The sequence below is a fragment of the Mandrillus leucophaeus genome, unplaced genomic scaffold (genome assembly GCF_000951045.1).
Source record: "Mandrillus leucophaeus isolate KB7577 unplaced genomic scaffold, Mleu.le_1.0 Scaffold1382, whole genome shotgun sequence".
In the NCBI taxonomy this organism is placed as follows: Eukaryota; Metazoa; Chordata; class Mammalia; order Primates; family Cercopithecidae; genus Mandrillus; species Mandrillus leucophaeus.
The window spans coordinates 76,465-98,504 of NW_012101346.1; the positions used below are offsets into that span (position 1 = coordinate 76,465).

At 45.4% G+C, this 22,040-nt stretch overlaps 1 protein-coding gene across 1 annotated transcript; it reads left to right on the top strand.

The window, feature by feature from the left end:
* The first annotated feature begins 11,716 nt into the window (after window positions 1-11,716).
* On the top strand, window positions 11,717-21,762 carry SFTPD (surfactant protein D). Its single transcript, XM_011973477.1, has 8 exons — window positions 11,717-11,750; window positions 12,921-13,122; window positions 16,716-16,832; window positions 17,075-17,191; window positions 17,509-17,625; window positions 18,060-18,176; window positions 18,787-18,870; window positions 21,273-21,762. Exons 2-8 carry the CDS (start codon window positions 12,924-12,926, stop codon window positions 21,647-21,649), a joined length of 1,128 nt encoding a protein of 375 aa, XP_011828867.1. The 5' UTR covers window positions 11,717-11,750; window positions 12,921-12,923; the 3' UTR covers window positions 21,650-21,762.
* The last annotated feature ends 278 nt before the right edge of the window (window positions 21,763-22,040 follow it).

Consider the following 22,040-nt stretch of genomic DNA (forward strand, 5'->3'; position numbering starts at 1 on the left):
TACTTCCCAGGAAGTGATGATCATGGAGAGGAGATCATATTTGCCATGAAAATGCTTTGGTTATTCAGGATTCAGGGAAGTCATTCACAGCCTGGTTCCCATGATTTCTCTAGGGGCAATATGGAGCTTGGAAACAATTATCTAGGTCATGAAGTGAGGATGGAAGTCAGGTGCTATCCATAGGACTGAGTCAAAATGCTCCCTTTGTGTGTGTGTGTGTCTGTGTGTATGTGTGTGTGTGTGTGTGTTTGGGACAGAGTCTTGCACTGTCGCCCAGGCTGGAGTACAGTGGTACGATCTCCACTCACTGCAACCTCCGCCTCTTGGGTTCAAGCGATTCTCCTGCTTCAGCCTCCTGAGTAGCTGGGATTACAGGTGCCCGCCACCATGCCTGGCTAATTTTTTGTATTTTTAGTAGAGATGGGGTTTCACTATGTTGGTCAGGCTGGTCTTGAACTCCTGACCTTGTGATCCGCCCACCTTGGCCTCCCAAAGGGCTGGGGTTACAGGCGTGAACCACAGTGCCCAGCTCCCTTTGTGTTTTAAAGTAGCTGAGGCTTCTTCTTGCCTTAGTTTTGCTCCCCAATTTATTGTGTTTCTTGTTTCCCCATCCTTTGCATTATACTAAATTTGAATCCAAGGAGAGGAGGCCTGAATTGATGTAATAAGACTGATACCTTTCTCCTAAAGATGATGCCCTGGTGAGCTTTGCAGCATGTCAAACAGTGTCCGAAATTATTCCTCATTGAGAAGGGGGTTTGGGTAGTGGAGAATCATCTTCCTATGGATTCCAGAAGGAAAAAAATATGAACAAAGGCATAGAAAACCTATTTAACCAAATAATAGCTAAAAACTTCTTAAGTCTTGCAAGAGATATAGACATCCAGGTACATGAAGGTCAAAGATTTCCAAATAGATTCAACCTAAAATGGTCAATTCCAAGGCACCTTATATTCAAACTATCAAAAGTCAAAGACAAAGAAGGAATCTAAAAACAGCAAGAGAAAAGCATTAAGTCACTTATAAGAGCATTCTCGCAAATGAACAGGGACATTATAATTGATACCATAGAAATAGAAGAGATCATTAAAGACTATTATGAGCAACTATATGCCAATAAATTGGAAAGCCTAATGGAAACGGAAAAATTCCTGGACACATACAACCACCAAGATTGAACCAAGAAGTAATAGAAAATCTGAACAGACTAATTACAAGCTACAAGATTGAATCAGTAATAAAAAGTATCCCATCAAAGAAAAGCCAAGGACCTGATGGCTTTATTGTTGAATTATGCCAGATATTTAAGAAAGAACTAATACCAGTTCTTCTCAAAATTTGCCAGAAAATTGAAGTGGAGGAAATTCTTTTATACTCATTCTATGATGACAACATTACCTTGATACCAAAACATGACAAGGGCACAACAAAAAAAGAAAACCATAGGCTAATATTTCTGATGAGTGGAGATGCAAAATTCCTCAAAATAAATACTAGCAAACAGAATTCAACAATACATTAAAAATATCATTCACCATAATCAATTGGGATTTATCACAGGGATGGCTCGACATATGCAAACCAATCAACATCATACATAACATTTACATAATGATGGACATAAAATGACAGTCTCAATAGACACAGAAAAAGCATTTGATAAAATTTAATACCCTTTTATGATGAAAATCTTCAACAAGCTAGATATGAAAGAAGCATACATGAACGCAATAAAGACCACATTTAACAAACCCACAGGTAGCATTATGCTGAACAGGGAAAAGCTGAAGTATTTTCCTCTAGAAACTGGAACAAGACAAGGATGCCCACTCTCATCACTTTAATTCAACCCAGTATTGATGATGTTCTAGCCAGAGCAATTAGGTAAGAGAAATAATTAAAGGACATCCAAATTGGAAAGGAGGAAGTCAAATTTTATGTGTTTGCAGATGACATGATCTTATAAATAGAAAAACCTAAAGAATTTCCAAAAAACTCTTAGAACCGATAAATTCAGTAAAGTTGTAGGATGCAAAATTAGCAAACAAAAATCAGCAGCATTTCCATATGCCAACAATGAATTACTTGAAAAAAAATAAAAAAGCAATCCTGTTTACAATAGCTACAAAATAAATAAAATACATAGTAATAAATTTAAACAAGGAGATAACAGATCTCTATAAGGCAAACTGTAAAACACTAAGGAAAGAAATTGAAGAGATCACAAAAATGGAAAGATACCCCATGTTCACAGTTTGAAAAAATTAATAATTGTTAAAATGACTATAGTACCAAAAATGATCTATAGATTCAATATAGTTCCTACAAAAATATGAGCTATTCTTCACAGAAGTAGAAAAAAAATCCTAAAATTCATATGGAACCACAGGAGACCTCAAATAAACCATGAAATCTGGAGCTAAAAGAATGCAGCTGGAAGCATCGTACTACCTGATTTCAAAACATAATACAAAGCTGTAGTAACCAAAAGAGCATTGTACTGGCATAAAACCAGACACATAAACAGAACAGAATAGAGAACCCAAAAATAAATTCATGCATTCTCAGCCAACTGATTTTTGACAAAGATGCCAAGAACACTCAATGGGGAAACAACAGTCTCTTCAATAAATGATGCTGAGAAAACTGGATGTCCACATGCAGAAGATTGAAATTAGACACTTATTTCATACCATATACTAAAATCAATTGAAAATGAGTTAAAAAGTAAATGTAAGACCTGAAAAAACTACTAGAAGAAAACATGGGGGACACTCCATGACATTGGTCTGGGCAATTATTTTTTGGATGTGACCCCAAAAGCAAGGGCAATCAAAGCAAAAATAGACAAATATGATTACCTCAAATTAAAAGCCTTCTGTATAGCAAAGAAAAACAAATATCAGAGTTAAAAGAACCTACAGAATGGGAGAAAATATTTGCAAGCTCTACATCTGATAAAGAGTTACTATATAAGGAACTCAAACACTCCATAACCAGAAAACAAATAGCCTGACTTAAAATGTGCGAGTGATCTGAGCAGACATTTCTCAAAAGAAGACATACAGAGGCCAAGAGGTATATGAAAAAATACTCAATATCAGTAACCATTGAGGAAATGCAAATTAAAACTGCTATGAGATATAACCTCACTCCTTTTAAAATCGCAATTATAAAAAAAGACAAAGATAATACATGTTGTTGAGGATGTGGAGAAAATGAAAATATTCACAAACTATGCATCTGACAAAGGTCTAATTGCCAGATTTTTTTTTTTTTTTTTTTTTTTAAGACGAAGTTTCGCTCTTTCGCCTGACTGGAGTGCAGTGGCGTGATCTCAGCTCACTGCAACCTCCCACTTCTAGTTTCAAGTGATTCCCCTGCCTCACCCTCCCAAATAGCTGGGATTATAGGCACCCACCACCATGCCCCGCTAATTTTTGTATTTTTAGTAGAGACGACGTTTCACCATGTTGGTCAGGTTGGTCTCTAACTCCTGACCTCGTGATCCACCTGCCTTGGCCTCCCAAAGTGCTGGGATTACAGGCTTGAGCCACCGTACCTGGCCTTTATTTTTTATTTTTTATTAGAGATGGCATTCCACTATGTTGGCCACGCTAGTCTCGAACTCCTGACTTCAGGTGATCTGCCCACCCCCGCCTCCTAAAGTGCTGGAATTACAGGCATGAGCCACCGCGCCCGGCCTAATATCCAGAAGTTATAAGGAAATTAAATTAACAGGCAAAAAACAATCCCATTAAAAAGTGGGCAAAGGACATGAGCAAACACTTTTCAAAATAAGTGTGGCCAAAAAACATATGAAAAAATGCTCAATATCATTAATCATCAGAGAAATGCAAATAAGAACCATGAGATACCATCTTACACCAGGCAGAATGACTATCATGAAAAAGTAAAAAAAAAAAACAAAAAACAAACAAACAAAAAACCTATGTTGGCAAGGCTGCAGAGAAAAGGGAATGCCTACACACTATTGGTGGGAATGTAAATTAGTTCAGCCGCTGTGAAAAGCAGTCTGGATGTTTTTCAAAGAACTTAAAACAGAACTACCTTTTGACCCAGTAATCTCGTTACTGGGTATATATCGAAAAGAAAATAAATAATTCCACTGAAAAGACACACGCACTCTTATATTCATCGTAACACTATTCACAATAGCAAAGACATGAAATCAGCCTAGGTGCCCATCAACAGTGGATTGGATAGAAAAAAAAATGTGGTATATACATCATGGAATACCACACAGCTATAAAAAAGAATAAAATGTCCTTTGCAGCAGCATGAATAGAACTGGAGGCCATTATCCTAAGAGAATTAATGTAGCAATAGAAAACCAAATACCATGTTCTCACTGGTAAATAGGAGCTAAACATTGGATCCTCATGAACATAAAGATGGCAGCAATAGACACTGGGGATGGGGAAAGTGCTGAAAAACTATTGGGTACCATGCCAACTACTTGGGTAGTGGGCTCAATAGTACCATAAACCTCAGCCTCATACGTATACCCATGTAACAAACCTGCACAGGTACCCCCTAAATCTAAAATAAAAGTTGAAATTATTTTAAAAAATTCCCAACAAAAAGAAATCATTACTATTTGAGGTTATGGATATCCCAATTATCCTGACTTGACCATTATACATTGTATGCATGAGTCAAGATAGCACATATACTCCATAAATATGCACAACTATTATGTATCAATAACATTTTAAAGAAATAAAACATAAAAAAGAAAACGGGATACATATGCACTATGGAATACTACACAGCAACAAAAAAGAAAGAAATGTCCTTTGTAGCAACATGGGTGCGACTGGAGGCCATTATCCTAGAGTGAACTAACATGAGAATAGAAAAACAGACGCCACATGTTCTCATTTATAAGTGGGAGTTAAACACAAGCTCACTCTATATAACAAGCTCCTAAAATGTGCAAATAATCAAATAAAAACAGGGACAAAGGAGACTATGTAAATGTTGTTTTAGAGAAGTGAAAATCCAAATGGTCATAAATACATGACAGAATATTCAACCTCACTAATAATCATAGAAATGCAAACTAAAATAGCAATAAGATTTCAATCGTCATTCATCATATTCACAAAAATGAGAAAGCAATAATACTTTAGAATTAGCACTGATGCTAGGGATAAGTACTCTGACGTTCTTGGTTGAAATAGATACCATACTAGGTTTTTGAAAGCTTCTGGTAATATTTATTAAAATGAAACTGCATATACCTTCCAATCCAGTAGTCTCACTCCTAGATTTTTTTTTTTTTTTTTAAGGAGACACGGTCTCACTCTGTCACTCAGGCTAGAGTGCAGTGATGGTCATAGCTCGTTGCAGCCTTGAACTCCTGGGTTCAACTGATCCTCCTGCCTCCCAGGTTCAGCCTCCCAAGTAGCTAGGACTGCAGAAATGTACCACCGTTTTCAGTTAATTTTTTAATTTTTTGCAGAGACAAGGTCTCTCTGTGTTGCCAAGGCTTATGTCAAACTCCCGGCCTCAAATGATCCTCTCACTTCAGCCTCCCAAAATGCTAGGATTATAGATGTGAACCACTGTGCCCAACTGGAAATCTTTTTAATAGAAACAAAGACACTAGTAGTAAGGGAAGGTAGGTAGATAGATGGCAGATTGATTGATAAATGATAGATAGATACATACACAGATAGAATAGAGACAAAGAAGTTTACTGTAATAATTTTCATGGTTATAAAACCTGAAAAAGTTAACTTTAATAGAAATATCATTTTAAAAGTTTTGATAAATTTACACTATACAAAATTATCCTGCCCTAAAAAAGAGTGGGTTAAATTTATATGAATGGAGTTGAATAAATTTTTACAATGTATTGTTAAAAAGAAAAATTTAACAAATAGAACCAAGTTTAATATGATCCTTAAAAAATGGAAACTCTCCCAACACACTTACAAGCATAAATATATGCATATATGCTGATAAATGACCTTAGAAGCATAGACAAGTGAATGTGAAAAGGTCCACATGGAAAATGTTACTTACTTGGTTGTGGGCGACAGTGGAGTTAAAACTCATAAGACAGGCCAGGCGCGGTGGCCCACGCCTGTAATCCCAGCACTTTGGGAGGCCGAGACGGGTGGATCACAAGGTCAGGAGATCGAGACCATCCTGGCTAACACTGTGAAACCCCGTCTCTACTAAAAATGCAAAAAAAATTAGCCAGGCGTGGTGGCGGGCGCCTGTAGTCCCAGCTACTCGGGAGGCTGAGGCAGGAGAATGGCTTGAACCCAGCAGGTGGAGCTTGCAGTGAGCCAAGATCATGCCACTGCACTCCAGCCTGGGCGACAGAGTGAGACTCCGTCTCAAAACAAATAAACAAACAAACAAAAACAAAACAAAACATAAGACAGGTGAATGGAGGAGAGGAAGACAGGAGAAGAACTAAAAAATAACTTTAGAAAATTATAAAGCTATTAATAAGGTAAAAAATAGCATGCATTATATGATTTTCATCATATAATGTATATTTTTGGATGTAAGTATATATAAAAATATTCATTTGTGTGTGTATTTACATACACAGAGCACAGATTCACATATACATAGAGAAAATAATACAGACATGATCACCAAAATGTTAAAATTGGTTGTCTAAGGAAGGTGGAGTTTTGGTGATTTTAAACTTTTTTCTCACAATGTTAAATTTTCACAATAAATATATAAATCATTTTCATATAAAATCAGATGGATTCTATAACTTTTTTAAAGTCATGCTTTTAGATGAAAATTCTGATTTTTTCTGAAATGAATATGGTTGTGTCTCTTTACTTCCCGCCAACATTTGCCTCATATTTCTTTTTCTGCCTCTTTGTCTTTGACTCAGTTATCAATAGTAAGATTAAGACACATTCTTTTTCAGTAGTTTCAAATGATGCAGGAGACAGAAGTAATACCAGTCAGGGTGCAGCAGAGGTATTTCCCTTTAACCACTCCTTTTTCTAGTGCATAATAGAGCTACACAGTGAAGTGTTTTTCCTTTATTGAATGTGTTAATAATTAAAGAAACAAAGGGTAAGGTGTCTAGAATTCTTATCCAAAAAGGTAGTTTCAAGCACTCTCATTTTGTCATTTTTATTAGGTTAAGCATTCATAGAACATGCATATGCATGTGAGTTGGATTCAGCCCATTGACAATTGTTGCAGAATCTAGCGACAGATTAGATCGCATCAATAGGCTAGCACCTGAGTGTAAGCAATCCTACCTTTTCTGTGAGGTTGTGGTGGAGAGAGAGGGTGGTGGATTACAGGTTTAGACTATCAAGCTTCAAGATTTTATAGACCAGGAGAGAATGAAATGATATATTCAAAGTACTGAAAGAAAATAAAACCCCACCTGTCAATCAATAATTCTATACCTAGCAAAGTGTCTTTTATTAGTGAAGGAGAGATAAAAACTATCCCAGACAAACACATACTGAGGGAGTTTGTCACCACTAGGTCCACCTTGCAAGAAGTGCTAAGGGAAATTCTTGAAGTTGAAATAAAAAGAGGTTAAACAGAAACACAAATGTATACAAAAGTATAAGTTTCACTGGTAAAAGTAATTATAAAGACAAGTACAGTTTTCCTTTCCCCAAGATGGCTGTCTAGAGACATTGGACACCAGTTCCCCTCAGAACAAAGAACCAAAATTGCAGTTGAATAATCATGATCTGAGTAGAATACTGAGGAAGGAGTGACTTGACCTACTGGAGAACCCACAGGAAAAAGCTGTGGTGTAGAAAAAGAAGACAGCAAGAGTTTTGCAGAGATTGACTGCCAAGGAACATAGAGTCCCATGGAGAGGGTAGGTGGGGGAGTTGCCCCCCTCACTCCTGTGGCAGACTATGGACGGCTGAACTTGTTGGAGAATGTCTCTGCACCTGTGAGCGGAGGCATTGCTGTCAGTGGCAATTTGGGAACTTCTTGAGGGCAGAGCATTGGGTGGCCAGCTCATGCAGGCTCACTCGCTCTCCCACAGAACCTGAGTTGAAGTGGCAGGTGCCATACTGGTTATGCACCCGTTATGAGTCTCTATTCTTCCCAGGGAATCTCAGCCCTTGTGTTTCTGCATCACTAGATCCTCCAAAACATTCCCCAGAACCCACTTAGACTGCAGCAACCACAGGGGATAGGTAGGACCCTGGGGGAGCTATGGGATTCCTAGAAGTCTAGCCCTCAGGAGAAGGGAGAGTGTGTGTGTCAATGTACCCCTTCAGTTAAAAGAACTCAGTTAATTTTCTCTCCTCTGCCTGAGAGCTCCCCACTTGTGATAAGAGGCTGGCCGTGCCCCTCCCAGCAGAGACACAGGCATGGTGCTGGGGTCGGAAGGGGAGGAGTGTGGTTCTGCACCAGTAGGCAGGTGACACTGGTGCCTGGGAATAAACATGGAAAGGGAGTCTTCTCCTACCCCCTCACTCACTGCTCCAGATAGACCCTTGGCTGTCCCTACTGGGAGTTGGCACAAGTGCACCTGGGGATGGCTTTTCAGGGCTACTGGGGACAGCTGCACTCCCATTGATGGGGTGCCTGCTGGCTAAGTCTTGCACAACGGACAGTTTATCCTCCTCCCCATATGGAGCAGTAGCATTCCCATAGCAGAATGCAGATGAGTATCAGAGCTGCTGAGGGAGGAGGTTCTATCCCAAGGCCATTTTGATGGTAGCCCCAGGATGGGTGTTTTCTGCAGACCTCCATTGCATTGCAGACTGGAGATGAAGGACAATGTCTATCTGAACTGAAGGTCACAAGCTCTGGGACAAGGGTGTGATAAGAAAGTGGATTGCCTTCCTGCCTGCCCAGGGTGTGGAGCTGGTACACTCCTTACCACTCTGGTGGAGACATCAGTGCATTTCACCATGAGCTCCCCTTTCCACCCCCATCAGGGCAGGTGTTTCTGCTCATAATTGGGGTTTCCCAGGGGGAGCTTGGTCGTTTAGTTCCACTCAGTTTTGTGTCCCCCTCCAAAGCTTTGTGTTCCCTTCAGGGAATCAGGCCATCCACAGTCCAGCCAACTGCCTGTGACAACAGGGATTTCTGGGAGATCCCCTCCCAGAAAACAAAGACCAAGTACCCCTCAGCTTCTGCGACAGCCAGCTTTTACTGGGATGCAGATTAAATTGCACAACCAAATAAAAAACAGGCTGACAGAGGGCATAGTGCTAGGGAATGAGATAAACTTCCAGAGACTTCCATATTCCCAGACCCTCAGAAGGTAGTATTCCTGCTCATATGCCCAATACATTGCTACTACAATCAGCATAATAAAGCCGCCACACAAAAGCTATCTATATCCAAGGAACTCATACAGAGCTGCGACCCACAGAAGGCACCCAAAATTGAAGCCAAATGATCATACACAACATACAGTCACACCTTCAAAGAGGGGAAAATCCCATTCAAATGAGAGTAAGTTCAAAAGTAAGAAGTAACAACTTCTCTAGATGAGAAGAAATCAGCATAAGCACTCTGGAAGTATGAAAAACCAGTATTTTGACATTCCTAAAGGATCACATCAGTTCCCTAGCAATGGATTCTAACCAGCATAAAAATTTAGAAATAGCAAATAAAAAAATTAAAATATGAATTGTAAGGAAGCTCAAGGAGATACAAGAGAAAGTTGAAAACTAACATAAGGAAATCAGAAAAATAATTCAGGATATGAATGAAAAATTTACTAAAGAGACAGGTATTAAAAAACAAAAACAAAATAGAATTTCTAGAAATAAAAATTTATTGAAGGAACTATAAAATATAGTTGAAACCTTTAACAAAAGACTAGACCAAGCAGAAGAAATAATTTCAGAAGCTGAAGGACAGTCATTTGAATTAACCTAGTCAGACAGAAATAAAGAAAAAATAAATTTTTTAAAACGAACAAAGACTTTGAAAAATACAGAATTATATAAAGTTACCGAACATACAATATATAGACATTCCTGAGGGAGAAAAAAAAAATTAAAAGCTTAGCAAATCTATTTAAGGAAATAATTCAGGAAAACTTCCCTGGTCTTGCTAGAGAATTAGACATCCAGATAGAAGATACTCAGAGAACATCTGGAAGATGCTCTACAAGAGAAACCTGATAAAGGCATATTGTCATCAGACATCAGACTTTCTAAAGTCAATGCGAAGGAAAACATCCTAAAAGCAGCACCAGAGAAATGTCTAATCTATAAAGGAAAACCCAACAGACTAACAATGGACTTCTTAGCAGAAACCTTGCAAGCCAGAAGAGATTGAGGTCTTATGTTTAATCTTCTTAAACAAAAATCCTTCCAGCCAAGAATTTTGTATCCTGCTAAACTAAGCTGCATAAATGAAGGAGAAATAAAGTTTTTCCCATACAAACAAATGCAAAGGGAATTTGTCACCACTAGACCAGCACTACAAGAAATGCTTAAAGTTCTAAACATGGAAATGAATGGATAGTACTCCCCATCAAAAAAGCATCATTAAAATGAAAAACTCACAGATTATATAAAGCAATTACACAATTGAGACTAAAAAGCAACTGGGTAACAATTATCATGACAGGAACAAAACATCACATATCAATATTAACCTTAATCATAAATGGAGTAAATGTTCCACTTAAAAGACACAGATTGGAGATGGGTGTGATGGCTTACACTTGTAATCTCAGAACTTCAGTAGGCTGAGGCAGGAGAATTGCTTGAGACCAGGAGTTTGAGAACAGCGTGGGCAACATAGCGAGACCCCATCTCTGTAAAAAATTAAAAAGAAAAATTAGCCAGGTGTGATCATGCTCACCTGTAGTCCTAGCTACTTAGGAGGCTGAGGCAGGACAATTACTTGAGCCCAGGAGTTTGAGGCTGCAGTGAGCTATAAATGCATTATGGCACTGTAGTCTGGGTAACAGAGTGAGACTATCTCAAAAAAAAAAAGTAGATGTAGACTAGAAGATTGGATAAGAGTAGCATCAGCTCAGGGGTCCTAACTAGTCCTGAGAGCAGTGCACAAGACAAACAGTAGCTAAGAGAACAGGGAGAACAAGCCTGAACAAGGCAAGGCAGAGGTCTGCTAAGGGAAATCCATCCCATAAAAGACAAGTGAGGCAGGGACTCTCTGAGGCCTAAAGCAGCATGCAAAAGAGCAAGTCTTTCCAGGTGGCAGCTCCCTAGCTGCTGCCACTACATGCTGCTGCCTCTGCAGCCACTCTACCTGCCCCACCCCTGCCCAGGTATTTCAAGCAGCTCTCAGCTCTTTCCCAATATCTGGGCAGTGCTGTTGAGATAAAGGAAGAGGAGAAGTGGACACAGCGGGTCTTGGCTCTTAAGATCTGCAGTTGTGAGTTCCTTTTGCAATCACTGTAGGTCATTGTGCAACTTGCTGGTTTCCGGACTCCTGATTTCTAGACATCTATAAAATACAGACACTGATGATGCCACTTAACTCACAGAGCTGCAGTGAGAAGGGTGCAGATGAGATCAAGGCCTGATAGTGCTCTGCAAACTATAGTGATGGATGTGCATAGTGTTGTGAATATCAGTGGCAGGTTTCCAGAACGCAGGTGGGGATAAGAGTGAGTGAGTCAATAAAGAAGAAAATTGCCCCACTTCTTGAAGGGAGTTTTTGGGGCTGGGCAGCTCAGGGTACAGGGCAGGCATAAATAGTGAGTGCCTGCCAAGCAAAGTCTAGTTTGTTTGGAGCTCCTGGGGCCTAAGAAGAAGAAACCTGTAAGTGTCTCTGTTCTTGCCTTCTTTTTATTTTCTCCACATCCTGCAAATATCCCCCTGCCAATCTGGGCAGTTCGACCTATTGGTGTGGAGGGTCTGTGTAGCTGTTTTGGTCTAGGTTGCATGGATGTGGGAGGTGGGGAGCACAGGAGGTCTTACGGTGCTCTTCTGTCCCTTATTCAGTGGCCTCAGCCCAGGGGAAGATTTGCTTTCTGAGCTGGGGGTGCACAGGGTGGAAGAGTGGGTATGATACCATCTAGACCTGGGATGCCACAGTGCGGAAGCTTCGGGTGGAAAAATGCAATTCTGATTTCTCTCTAGGCTCTTTTCTGTCCTGATTTCTTCAGAAAGGACAGTGGAAGAGAGACAAACCCAGGGGCCTACAGGCCTGGGTTCTAAACCCATCTTGGTGCCAACTGCCTGTGGAAAAGCAGGGCAAACGTGTTTTTCTCATAGCTTCGGGTCTTTACTTTAAAAAATATACTTACTGGAGTAGGTCTCTGATTTTCCAATCCATGTTCAGAGGAGACACCCTTTTCAATGAAATAGTGCTCTGAAAGCTTAGGATAAAGTGGGCACTGCAGGGGTTGAGGGAGACTACGACTCTGCCTACTCCTTCTGCTGCCCCAGCTAAGATGCCTCATCTGAGATGCCTCATCTGAATCTTGGGTCTGAAAACCCGGGTCTGCCCTCTCTAAGGGTTCTTCAAGCCACAGTGGCTGCTGGTGCCTTCTGTGCTATCTTGAGCCTGTAGACAGAATGCCTATTGCCTTTCATTCTTCCCCAGAATCAGACATAAGGCCCCAGGGTTGAGGCAGCTGCAGGGCACAGAACACTGACCTTGCCCTGGCCTGGGTCTGGCCCTTGGTGCTCATGATTGAGCCTCTGCCAGAACAGGTGCAGCCAGGTAGCTGCTGCTGGCAGTGAACTCACCCAGGTGTTTCTAGAGACTACCAGGATACCTGAGGAAGAGGTGAATTCAAAATTGAAAGAGGCTAGTGAGAAATAGGGGTCATCCACAGCCCAGAATCACCAACAGTCAGAGAAGAAAGCACTCCTCTGGGCAGGAAGCCCCCCACTTGCTACCACCCCAGTTGGCCTGGTGACCCCTTTCTTTGCACAAGTCCCTCTGGCTTTGTTCCTTTGTTCTCTTTCTGTTCACCTCTCCAGGCCATGCTGCTCTTCCTCCTCTCTGAACTGGTCCTGCTCACACAGTCCCTGGGCTACCTGGAAGCAGACATGAAGACCTACTCCCAAAGAACAGCGCCCAGTGCTTGCACCCTGGTCATGTGTAGCTCAGTGGAGAGTGGCCTGCCTGGTCGTGATGGACGGGATGGGAGAGAGGGCCCTCGGGGCGAGAAGGGGGACCCAGGTAGTGTGGGGCCCTGGGCTTATCCTGCTGGGGAGGAATGGTCATTGGAATTGTAACTAGCCCAGCAACTCTGGGTACTTTCTTATGCAAGTTTGGAGATGTGTTTCTTCCTCCCAAGAAGGCGAGTTCCACACTGCTCCACCAGCTGGCAAACAAGTGGCTGTGCTGAGCCCCCATGTGCTTCTTCCAGTACCCAACTGCCCTAGCTCCTCCTCTAGGATCCCCGGATCCTTCCCATCCCAAGAGCAAACAAACAGTGGTAAATTACTGATATTTGGGGCCTTCTAGAGCCCTGTACCAGCAGTTAGCAGTTGTTCATTCCAATTAAATGATGCCTGTGCAGGACATTAAATATTTTAAATATTTAGTTAGACACCACTGCATGAAGGGTGGGAAAAAATGGGGCTCCATGGCTCCATTCTCAAGCCTAATCAAGAGGATTTGCTCTAATACATTACAGGGAGAGAAAAGGAACTCACATTTCTTTGTCCACCCCCGTGCCTGGGCATTCACTTGAGTAGTTCATTTAATCCTCCCAAGAGTCTTACAGGGGACATATTAATCTCCTTTGACAGGTAAGAAAATGATGATGCAGAGAGGCTAAGTAACAACCATTCTGGAGGTGGAAAGGACGAAGGCTCTGCATCAGGCTGGCCTGGGCTTTACTGCTGGCTCCATCTCTACACCTGGGCGAGCCCCTCAGTGTCACTGAGTCTGTTTTTTTATCTGGTAATGGGAATGATATCTAGCACCCAGTGATGAATAATTGAGCCAAAGGCTTTATTTTTTATTGAGTCTTTGGGATACAGTTGCATTTCCTGCTGTATCAAATAGGTGAATTATCTTGAGCTTAGCAGAGGTACTGATAAGTAAGGGAATTGTCCCTGGAAATACTGCTCCCCGCTTGTAGGGAAGGATCTGGGTCTTACTGGCAAGAAAGGAGAATTCCATGAGCCGGCAGCATGAAGCAAGGGACCTCTGTGACACTGGGCAGGGCTTCAAAGGGATCACATACAGTCTTTAACTTTCCGGAAAGACGAAGCAACATCCCCAGGCTTTGTGGGGTAAGGGGCAAGTGAGCATCTGCCTGTCCCTTACAGACAGAAAGTGGCTTCCAATGTGAATGGGATGGGGCTTGGGGAGGGCTGCCCAGGGAGGAATCTCAGAATGGGGGTGGGTTTTGCCTTGGCAGCTCTTTCTCAGAGACTCCCAATTCAGTGTGGCTTCCAGTCGGACCCTGGATTTGAATCTCAGGGATCTTTCCCACAATGGCTCAGGGAGCTTGCTGCCTGAAGCATGGTCATGGTCTCCCTTCCCCACATATGTGCCTCAACCCATGCACATTCCAGGGCCTGGCTTTGGGTTAGTACTTGGACAGAGGACAGTGCACAGTGGGGCTGCAGGATGAGGCTCCACTCTGGTTCCTCAATTGTGGTCTCTCCAGTCACTCCGCTGTTACAGGTCTGAGGGCTGGGTTCCCTCAGAACCCTCAGGATTACCAGAATCCACCCAGAATAAGTCTGTGTGGGGCCAAAGTCTGTGCTCGTGACCAACACCCCTGCAGAGTTGGAAGCATGTGGTCCCCAGAACCTACTACGAGGAAAATTGGGCCTTGAAAGAAGAGATCTTTGAGCAGGGGTGGAGGGTGGAGCTTGAGTCACTCTGGTAACACCCCCGACATATCATGGAGGGTAAATATGACCCAGATCCTGCCTTCGGGGGGAGCAATTCCTTATTCCTCAGCACCTCCAGCATTCCTGCTCAGCAATATTCCATGGGGGCGTCCCTCCAGGGATGCTTATCTCCCCTGGACAAATCACACACCTTACAGCAGCCCATGAGTCCCGGCAGGACCACCCTGTACCCCTGCTGCTCCTCTGACTTTGGTGCCCCCACCCTTACTCAGCTCCAACTACTCAGCTCCCTTCTGGCCCTCGGCCATGCTCAGCCTCCTCCCTCCTTGGGGGCTTGCCATTTGCTCTTCTCATAGCTGTCCCTGCAGCTCACACTTCACCTCCTTCAGGGCTTTACTCCCCGATCACCCTCGCAGTGAGGTGCTCCCCGACCACCCTACCAAAAACAGACCCTACCCCCAACACACCCTATGCTTTACTTTTCCCTGTGGCATTATATCTAACATACCATATGTTGTACATTTTGAATGTTTTATTATCTGTTTCTTTGAGATAGAGTTGAAGCTCTCCAGATAAGGGCTGTTTATCCCCAGTATTTAGGACAGTGCCTGGCATGTGTTAGAGGCTCCAGAGATATTTGTGGAATGAGTGAATGGAAGATGGAAGGGGAGGAGGAATTTTAGGAGTCAAAACAGCCAAAAGGCTGGGCCATAAAGCTCCACTTCAGGTGGCACTCGGGTGCAGGGCTAGGTCTCTGGGGACACTAAGATACACAGTGAGTGTTTCGAAAGGCACGGGAAAGCATTTGGGGAGGTGCCCCTCCTCCATCCCAGTGCTCTCATGGCCTCTATAGTTTGTGTACCAAGAACAAGTGGGCTCTAACGTTCCCTTCTGGAGAGTGGTGTTTTTCTCTTGGTCCATCTTCCTGCTGCCAGCTTGGCCAGGATGAGGCCCAAGCGCGGCTCCACCTGGGGTCAGGACATCCTGCCTTGAGCACAATGTGCTGCTGGGGGTCGGGGTTGGGGCCCATCCTATAACCCTCTGTGCTTCCATTTCATCCCTAATAAGGATTGTAACCAACGGACGGACCCAGGGCATGAAACTTCACTGGGCGTGGAATTCAGATGTTTCCAGGTGGTGATGCTGCTGGGATACGCCAGCACATACTCTTCCACCCATCCAGCAAATTCACCCACAAACATATGCTTGCTTGCCACGGAGCCCCAGCCTCCTCTGCCATGGGAGCATGGCTTCCAACTCTGAAATGTCACTTCCTCTCTGCAAATCTCCCTCAATTCTCCTTGCCCTTAAAATCCCACTTTCTCTTTGAGGAAGACAGCTCTGAGTGTGTGAGTGCTGGGGTGGGGACGCTCGGATGAGATAAGGGACACTTCATGCATTGTCTTTCCTCTCCCTTGTCTCACAGTGTATTATGAACCCCCTGCTGAGCAGAACCTGAGGCTAAGCTCAGATTTACGTCTGACTTAGTGCTAGGTATAAAGTAGGTGCTGCATAGATGGCTCTTAGTGAACAAATAAATGAGCAAATGGACCAATAACTGAATGAACAAGTTAGCACCACCTGTCTGGTGCCATTTTTGGTAGGTTTCCCTGGTGTGTGTGTATATATATGGGGAATGCAGAAGTCCATGATCACAGGTAAGAGCTGACAGATTGCCTGCCATCAATACAATGGCCTTGGGGCAGGGGAAGGAGCACAGCATAGAAGGTCAGACAGGTCTTGGCTTTAATCCACCTCCAACTCTGGAAGGCTTCTTCCTCATCTATAAAATGGGGATGTTGATACCCATTTCCTGGATCACCACTGGACCCGGGTGTGTGACAGTGGAAGTCTCATGCTCTGCAGAATCCTGAAGGAATGCTGGGGGCTGATCCCGCAGGCAGCTGGCCCTTTCTGGGTCTAGGGCCAGGTCTTTGTCCATTTCTTCTGCTGCTACAGGTTTGCCAGGAGCTACAGGGAAAGCAGGGACGCCTGGAGAAGCTGGCCCCGTTGGGCCCAAAGGGGACAATGGCTCCATTGGAGAACCTGGACCAAAGGGAGACACCGGGCCAAGTGGTGAGCAACTGGGTGTCGACTTCTGGTGTTTCCAGGTGGTGGTGCAGCTGCGAGGATATGCCAGTGGGCACGCACAGAGCCCATCCCAGGAAGAAGGCACTGGGTCATTTCAGGACAGATAGGACCTGCTGTTGGGAGGACAACAATGCTGCCTCCCTCACCTCTGTTATTACCCTCACCTTACTACACTCCTCCTGCCAAGAGGCTTCATTATTACTGACCAGGCTGGTGCTTTTCCTCAGGACCTCCAGGACCTCCTGGTGTGCCTGGTCCAGCTGGAAGAGAAGGTCCCCTGGGGAAGCAGGGGAACATAGGACCGCAGGGCAAGCCAGGCCCAAAAGGAGAAGCTGGGTCCAAAGGTAGGTGGCTGGTCTGTGGCCGATCTAAGACGGGAAAGGAGGAAGGACAAGGGTCCATGATGTGACCTGAGGTGTGCTCAGAGTGCCAGGGAGAGCCCAGACCTCGATGCTGCAAAGGCCTTGCCATGTACCCTCCCAATCCCCACAATTGCAATATTTTCCTCTCACCCTCCACAGAATAGCCCCAGAAAGCAAGGAGAGTCTCCCCACTTCTCTGTCTGACCCTAAAGTTGTGGGCAAAAAGCTCCATTGCTAAGAAAACCACACCTGCTGAACGTACTCTTAGCTGTGTTTGTTCGTGTGTGTTCCTTCCTCAGGAGAAGTCGGTGCCCCCGGCATGCAGGGCTCGGCAGGGGCAAGTGGCCCCGCAGGCCCTAAGGGAGATCGTGGCGTCCCTGGTGAGCGTGGAGCCCCTGGAAATGCAGGGGCAGCAGGTGAGCAGTGGAAAGAGCTGGGCTGAGCTGGGTCCAGTTCTCCTGTGCCTGCTTGGAGCTGTCAATGCCTACCCCCAACCCCCAACCACCTGTAAAGGCAAAGGTGACATTGCTGGACCACGGGGAGAATCTGTATCCAAGAAGGGTGCATGAGGGGGTTCTGGGGACGGTTCCTATCTAGGGAGATTGGGGTCCTCAGCAACGGAGAAGTGTGTTCAGGGAAGGTTAGTTGTTGGGCGGCGGGGCAGTTTTACACAGAGGGATTGATTGCTGCGTGACAGGGACAGTCAGTGTACAGAGAGCTGCATGGCTGGGTATTGGGGACCGCCTATCTATTTCTGGGCAATAAAGATAGTTAATCCATGTATGGGAAGGTAAAAATGCTAAAAAAAAAAAATGGGTACATAGCTCACCCAGTTCTTCTTTCACCCCAGGGTCTGCTGGAGTCATGGGTCCTCAGGGAAGTCCAGGTGCCAGGGGACCCCCAGGATTGAAAGGGGACAAAGGTGTTCCTGGAGACAAAGGAGCAAAGGGAGAAAGTGGGCTTCCAGGTAAGGTAGCAGCTCCTGGCTCAGGGAAGCCCCGCTGGGGCATGGGTGGGCAGAGAGGAAGCCCTCCCCATCCCAGAGGAGGGGTTCTGGGATGTGTGCCCCATCAATGGCAGCTGGTGGGTGGAACTCAGGAAAGGTGGACAGGCTGGAAGGCAGGATCACTGGGCTCTGGTCTTAGCCGCTTAGTACTCATGGGAAAGCAACCTGGACAGCTTCTCCATCCGACTATCAGGAAAACCACAACTGCCTTCCCAATTCATAGGACAGATTTGGGCATTAAAAATCCGGTGAATAGGAAACACATGAGTGTGTATTCCTGCCCAGCACCCACCCCCGGCCCCACCCAATGGAGATGCCATTCTATTCCAAGACTTTAAAGTCACAGTGCCATCTGGTTCAGTGTTAGTGAAGTACAGGGAGCAATTTGTCCATAGCCGAACCATAAGACATCCTTGCACAGCAGGGGCCAGCTGTGTCAGCAGATGTGGGCTTGCTGTGGGTCAGTCCCACAATATGTGCCCACAACTAGACACCCTTCCCTTGGAGCCCAGACTCTGAGCTCTTCCTTCGCTCTCTGGATAAGTCTACTTGGCCATTTTCTCCCCTCCAGATGTCGCTTCTCTGAGGCAGCAGGTTGAGGCCTTACAGAAACAAGTACAGCACCTCCAGGCTGCTTTCTCTCAGTATAAGAAAGGTGAGTTCCTGGATCTGAACTTGAGCCCAGCACTGGCATTGGGACCCACATTAGATCTCGACCTTGGTTTGGCCTTGGGCTGGGGCTAGACCTTTAGCTGGGCCTGAGGCAGTGCCTGCCCTGGGTCTAGGATGGGAATGAGCTGGGACCTGTGTAGGGCTGGACCTGGGACAGTGGCAGGGAGTAGGGCTCAGGCTGGGATGGGGCTAGAACAAGGCAGCCACGTGCTCCTGGAGCTGGAAGTAGACCCAAGGGGGCAAAGGAGGAGGGTGTGGCCCCTATCACCAGCTCACCAGACCGGCAGTAGCATAGTCAAGGCCATCAGGCTCCTGAACCACCCACCAACCTCAATGCCACCTGTGCCCTGAGACAAACTGCTGTCCTGAGTCCAGTGCAATTCACTAGAGCCTCTCTCCTGCCTACCCTGTGCTGGTCCCTCTGATAGACAAGGGGCTACCCAACACGGGCTGCATTTCTTACCTCAGAGGGGCCAGGTATGGGAGTGCCCAGTGATGCTGCTGCACATCCCAAGGCAGCACAGAAACCAGATACTGTTCTGGGAGCTAGGACTGGGGTTCTGCTCTGGGGGTACAAGGCAGGTGAGGACCTGACCTTGGTATGTGGCCATCAGGTATCTCACCTTAGACATGCTCCTGGTTCAAACAGGGGGTAGGCTGCTTCTGGGCTCCAGCCACTGCTGGGCTCTGCCTGCAGCTCTGGAGGTGTTTTATAGCAGAGTGTTTGCCCTGACCCTGGAATCCTGAAGATTCAGAGGCCTCCAGGGGCACACACCTGAGGGCCTGGTGCCTTTTTGAATCTCCACATCAGTGCCCAACAGTCCCTCCTCTCCTCTGCCCTTCCTGACATCAGCTTTGAATTCAGGCGGATCTCATTGAGCCAAAAAATAAAAGATAAAAGTTTTCTGAAGTAGTAGAGCATAAAGGGCTGACTGGGTGCAACATAGGTTTGGCTTCGAAGTACCCAAGCTCTGAGATGAGAGTTTCAAGCATTTGGTATATCTCTCTTTCTACATATGCTCTAATTCACTCAGAGGCACAGTGACAGAAACACACAGAGGAACACGTCCATATGTATCCACTGCATGTGTGTGCACTTAAACACCATCACTCACTCCACCTTCATCTACATACGTGAGCTCATATGTTGTCTATAAAGCACATACAAATATGCACACACATCCAGATGAACCTTACATACTCCCATGTACCTTTGGATAGATGCACATGTATTCAAAGGCATGCCCACATATGTGCAAGGCACATAAACCTAGTAATGGTACATGAACTCTTAGGCTGACTTTGTTCAGGGCTGCTCTGGGTGCCACCCTGAGCCCATGGAGAATCTTAAGGACAATGAGTCAGGGTGCAGCCTGCATTCTAAGCAGCCCAACAAAGCCAGAGGCATAGCCTTCCCTGGAACTTCCAGTCCTTTGCAGAATATTTCCATGCATGGGCCCAGGAGCCACAAGGACAGACCAAAAAGAGATACTTGACACGTCACGCAGGCAATGCTTTTGTGAAGTGAGCCCTCATTTTAGAGACGAGGAAATGGAAACCCTGAAAAGGAAAGTGACTTTCTCTTGCGCACACAACAGCCGTTGCCAGGGTGGATCTGAATGCCTGGTCTTCCAGTTACCACCCAGGGCTGACTCCAGCACTAACACCATTCCCCTGTACCTCACTCACATATGCCCTTCAGATGCCCTCCTCCACTCCCTCAGCACCTCCCAGGCAGGCTGGCTGACTGGGGCATCACCCACGTGCATACTAAGAGGCCGACATGAGGCCAGACCCAGAGCAGAGATTAGCATCTGGCAGCTCTCAGGTGTCCTCCCCTCTTCCTGTCTCTCCCCTTTCCTCACCCCGTCACACAGCAGAGACTCTCTCCGACAACCCCACATCCCCTACTGTTGTACAGGGTGACAGTGGGATCGTCGCAGGTGTTTTCTGTACTCTCAGAAACTGGCCTGGTCTACACCGTGATCAACTTGGGAAAAGCTGTTCAATTCTACACAGTAATTGAGAAATTGATTCTGGTATATAGCATGTGCCGAAATAGAAAGAGCATGTCTGAGCTTTGGTGTCAGACTGAGTGAGGTTGAATCCCTAACTGCACGTTTCTGCTTGTGTGACTTTGGGCCTCTTAGCTTCTCTCAACTCCAGTGCTCTCATCTGTAAGTGGCGAAGCATGGTGTCACCTCACAGGGTAGGTCATGGGGCGGGGGCTGTTCTGGAACGTCTCTCTTGCATTCTCTCTGGCATCCTGATGTGGTGCCTGTTTGGGAGGTCTGAGAGGCTCAGGTTGGAGCACAGAGGTCTCAGAGCCCTTGAACTTTGGCCAGGTGATATCACAACCCCAACCTGACTCTCTTCTTCTCCTAGTTGAGCTCTTCCCAAATGGCCAAAGTGTCGGGGAGAAGATTTTCAAGACAGCAGGCTTTGTCAAACCGTTTACAGAGGCACAGCTGGTGTGCACACAGGCTGGTGGTCAGTTGGCCTCTCCACGCTCTGCCGCTGAGAATGCCGCCTTGCAACAGCTGGTCATAGCTCAGAACGAGGCTGCTTTCCTGAGCATGACTGACTCCAAGATGGAAGGCAAGTTCACCTACCCCACAGGAGAGTCCCTGGTCTATTCCAACTGGGCCCCAGGGGAGCCCAACAATGACAGTGGGTCAGAGGACTGTGTGGAGATCTTCACCAATGGCAAGTGGAATGACAGGGCTTGCGGAGAAAAGCGTCTCGTGGTCTGCGAGTTCTGAGTCAACTGGGGTGGGTAGGGCAGTGCTTGGCCCAGGAGTTTGTCCAGGAAGTCAAAGCTTAGACCCTCATGCTGCCAATATCCTAATAAAAAGCTGACCATCTGTGTTGGGAAGGACTTCTCTACAGAACATGGCCAAAAGGCAGGGCTGCTGCAGGACACCGCAGAGTGAAATGCGAGGCTGCCTTCACACTAAAACTCCATTCAGGGGAAGAAGGGGCCAGCCTGCTTTCCCTATAAGTGATAAAAGTGGGTCTCCAATGACCTTCCTGTCCCCAAACCCAATGACTCTCTTTCAGCCCCTTTTCTCAAACCATCAGCTGCATTTGACCCTGCGGATCTCTCCCTCCTCTTTCAAGCACTCCCTCCTCCCAGCTTCATGGATACCCCTC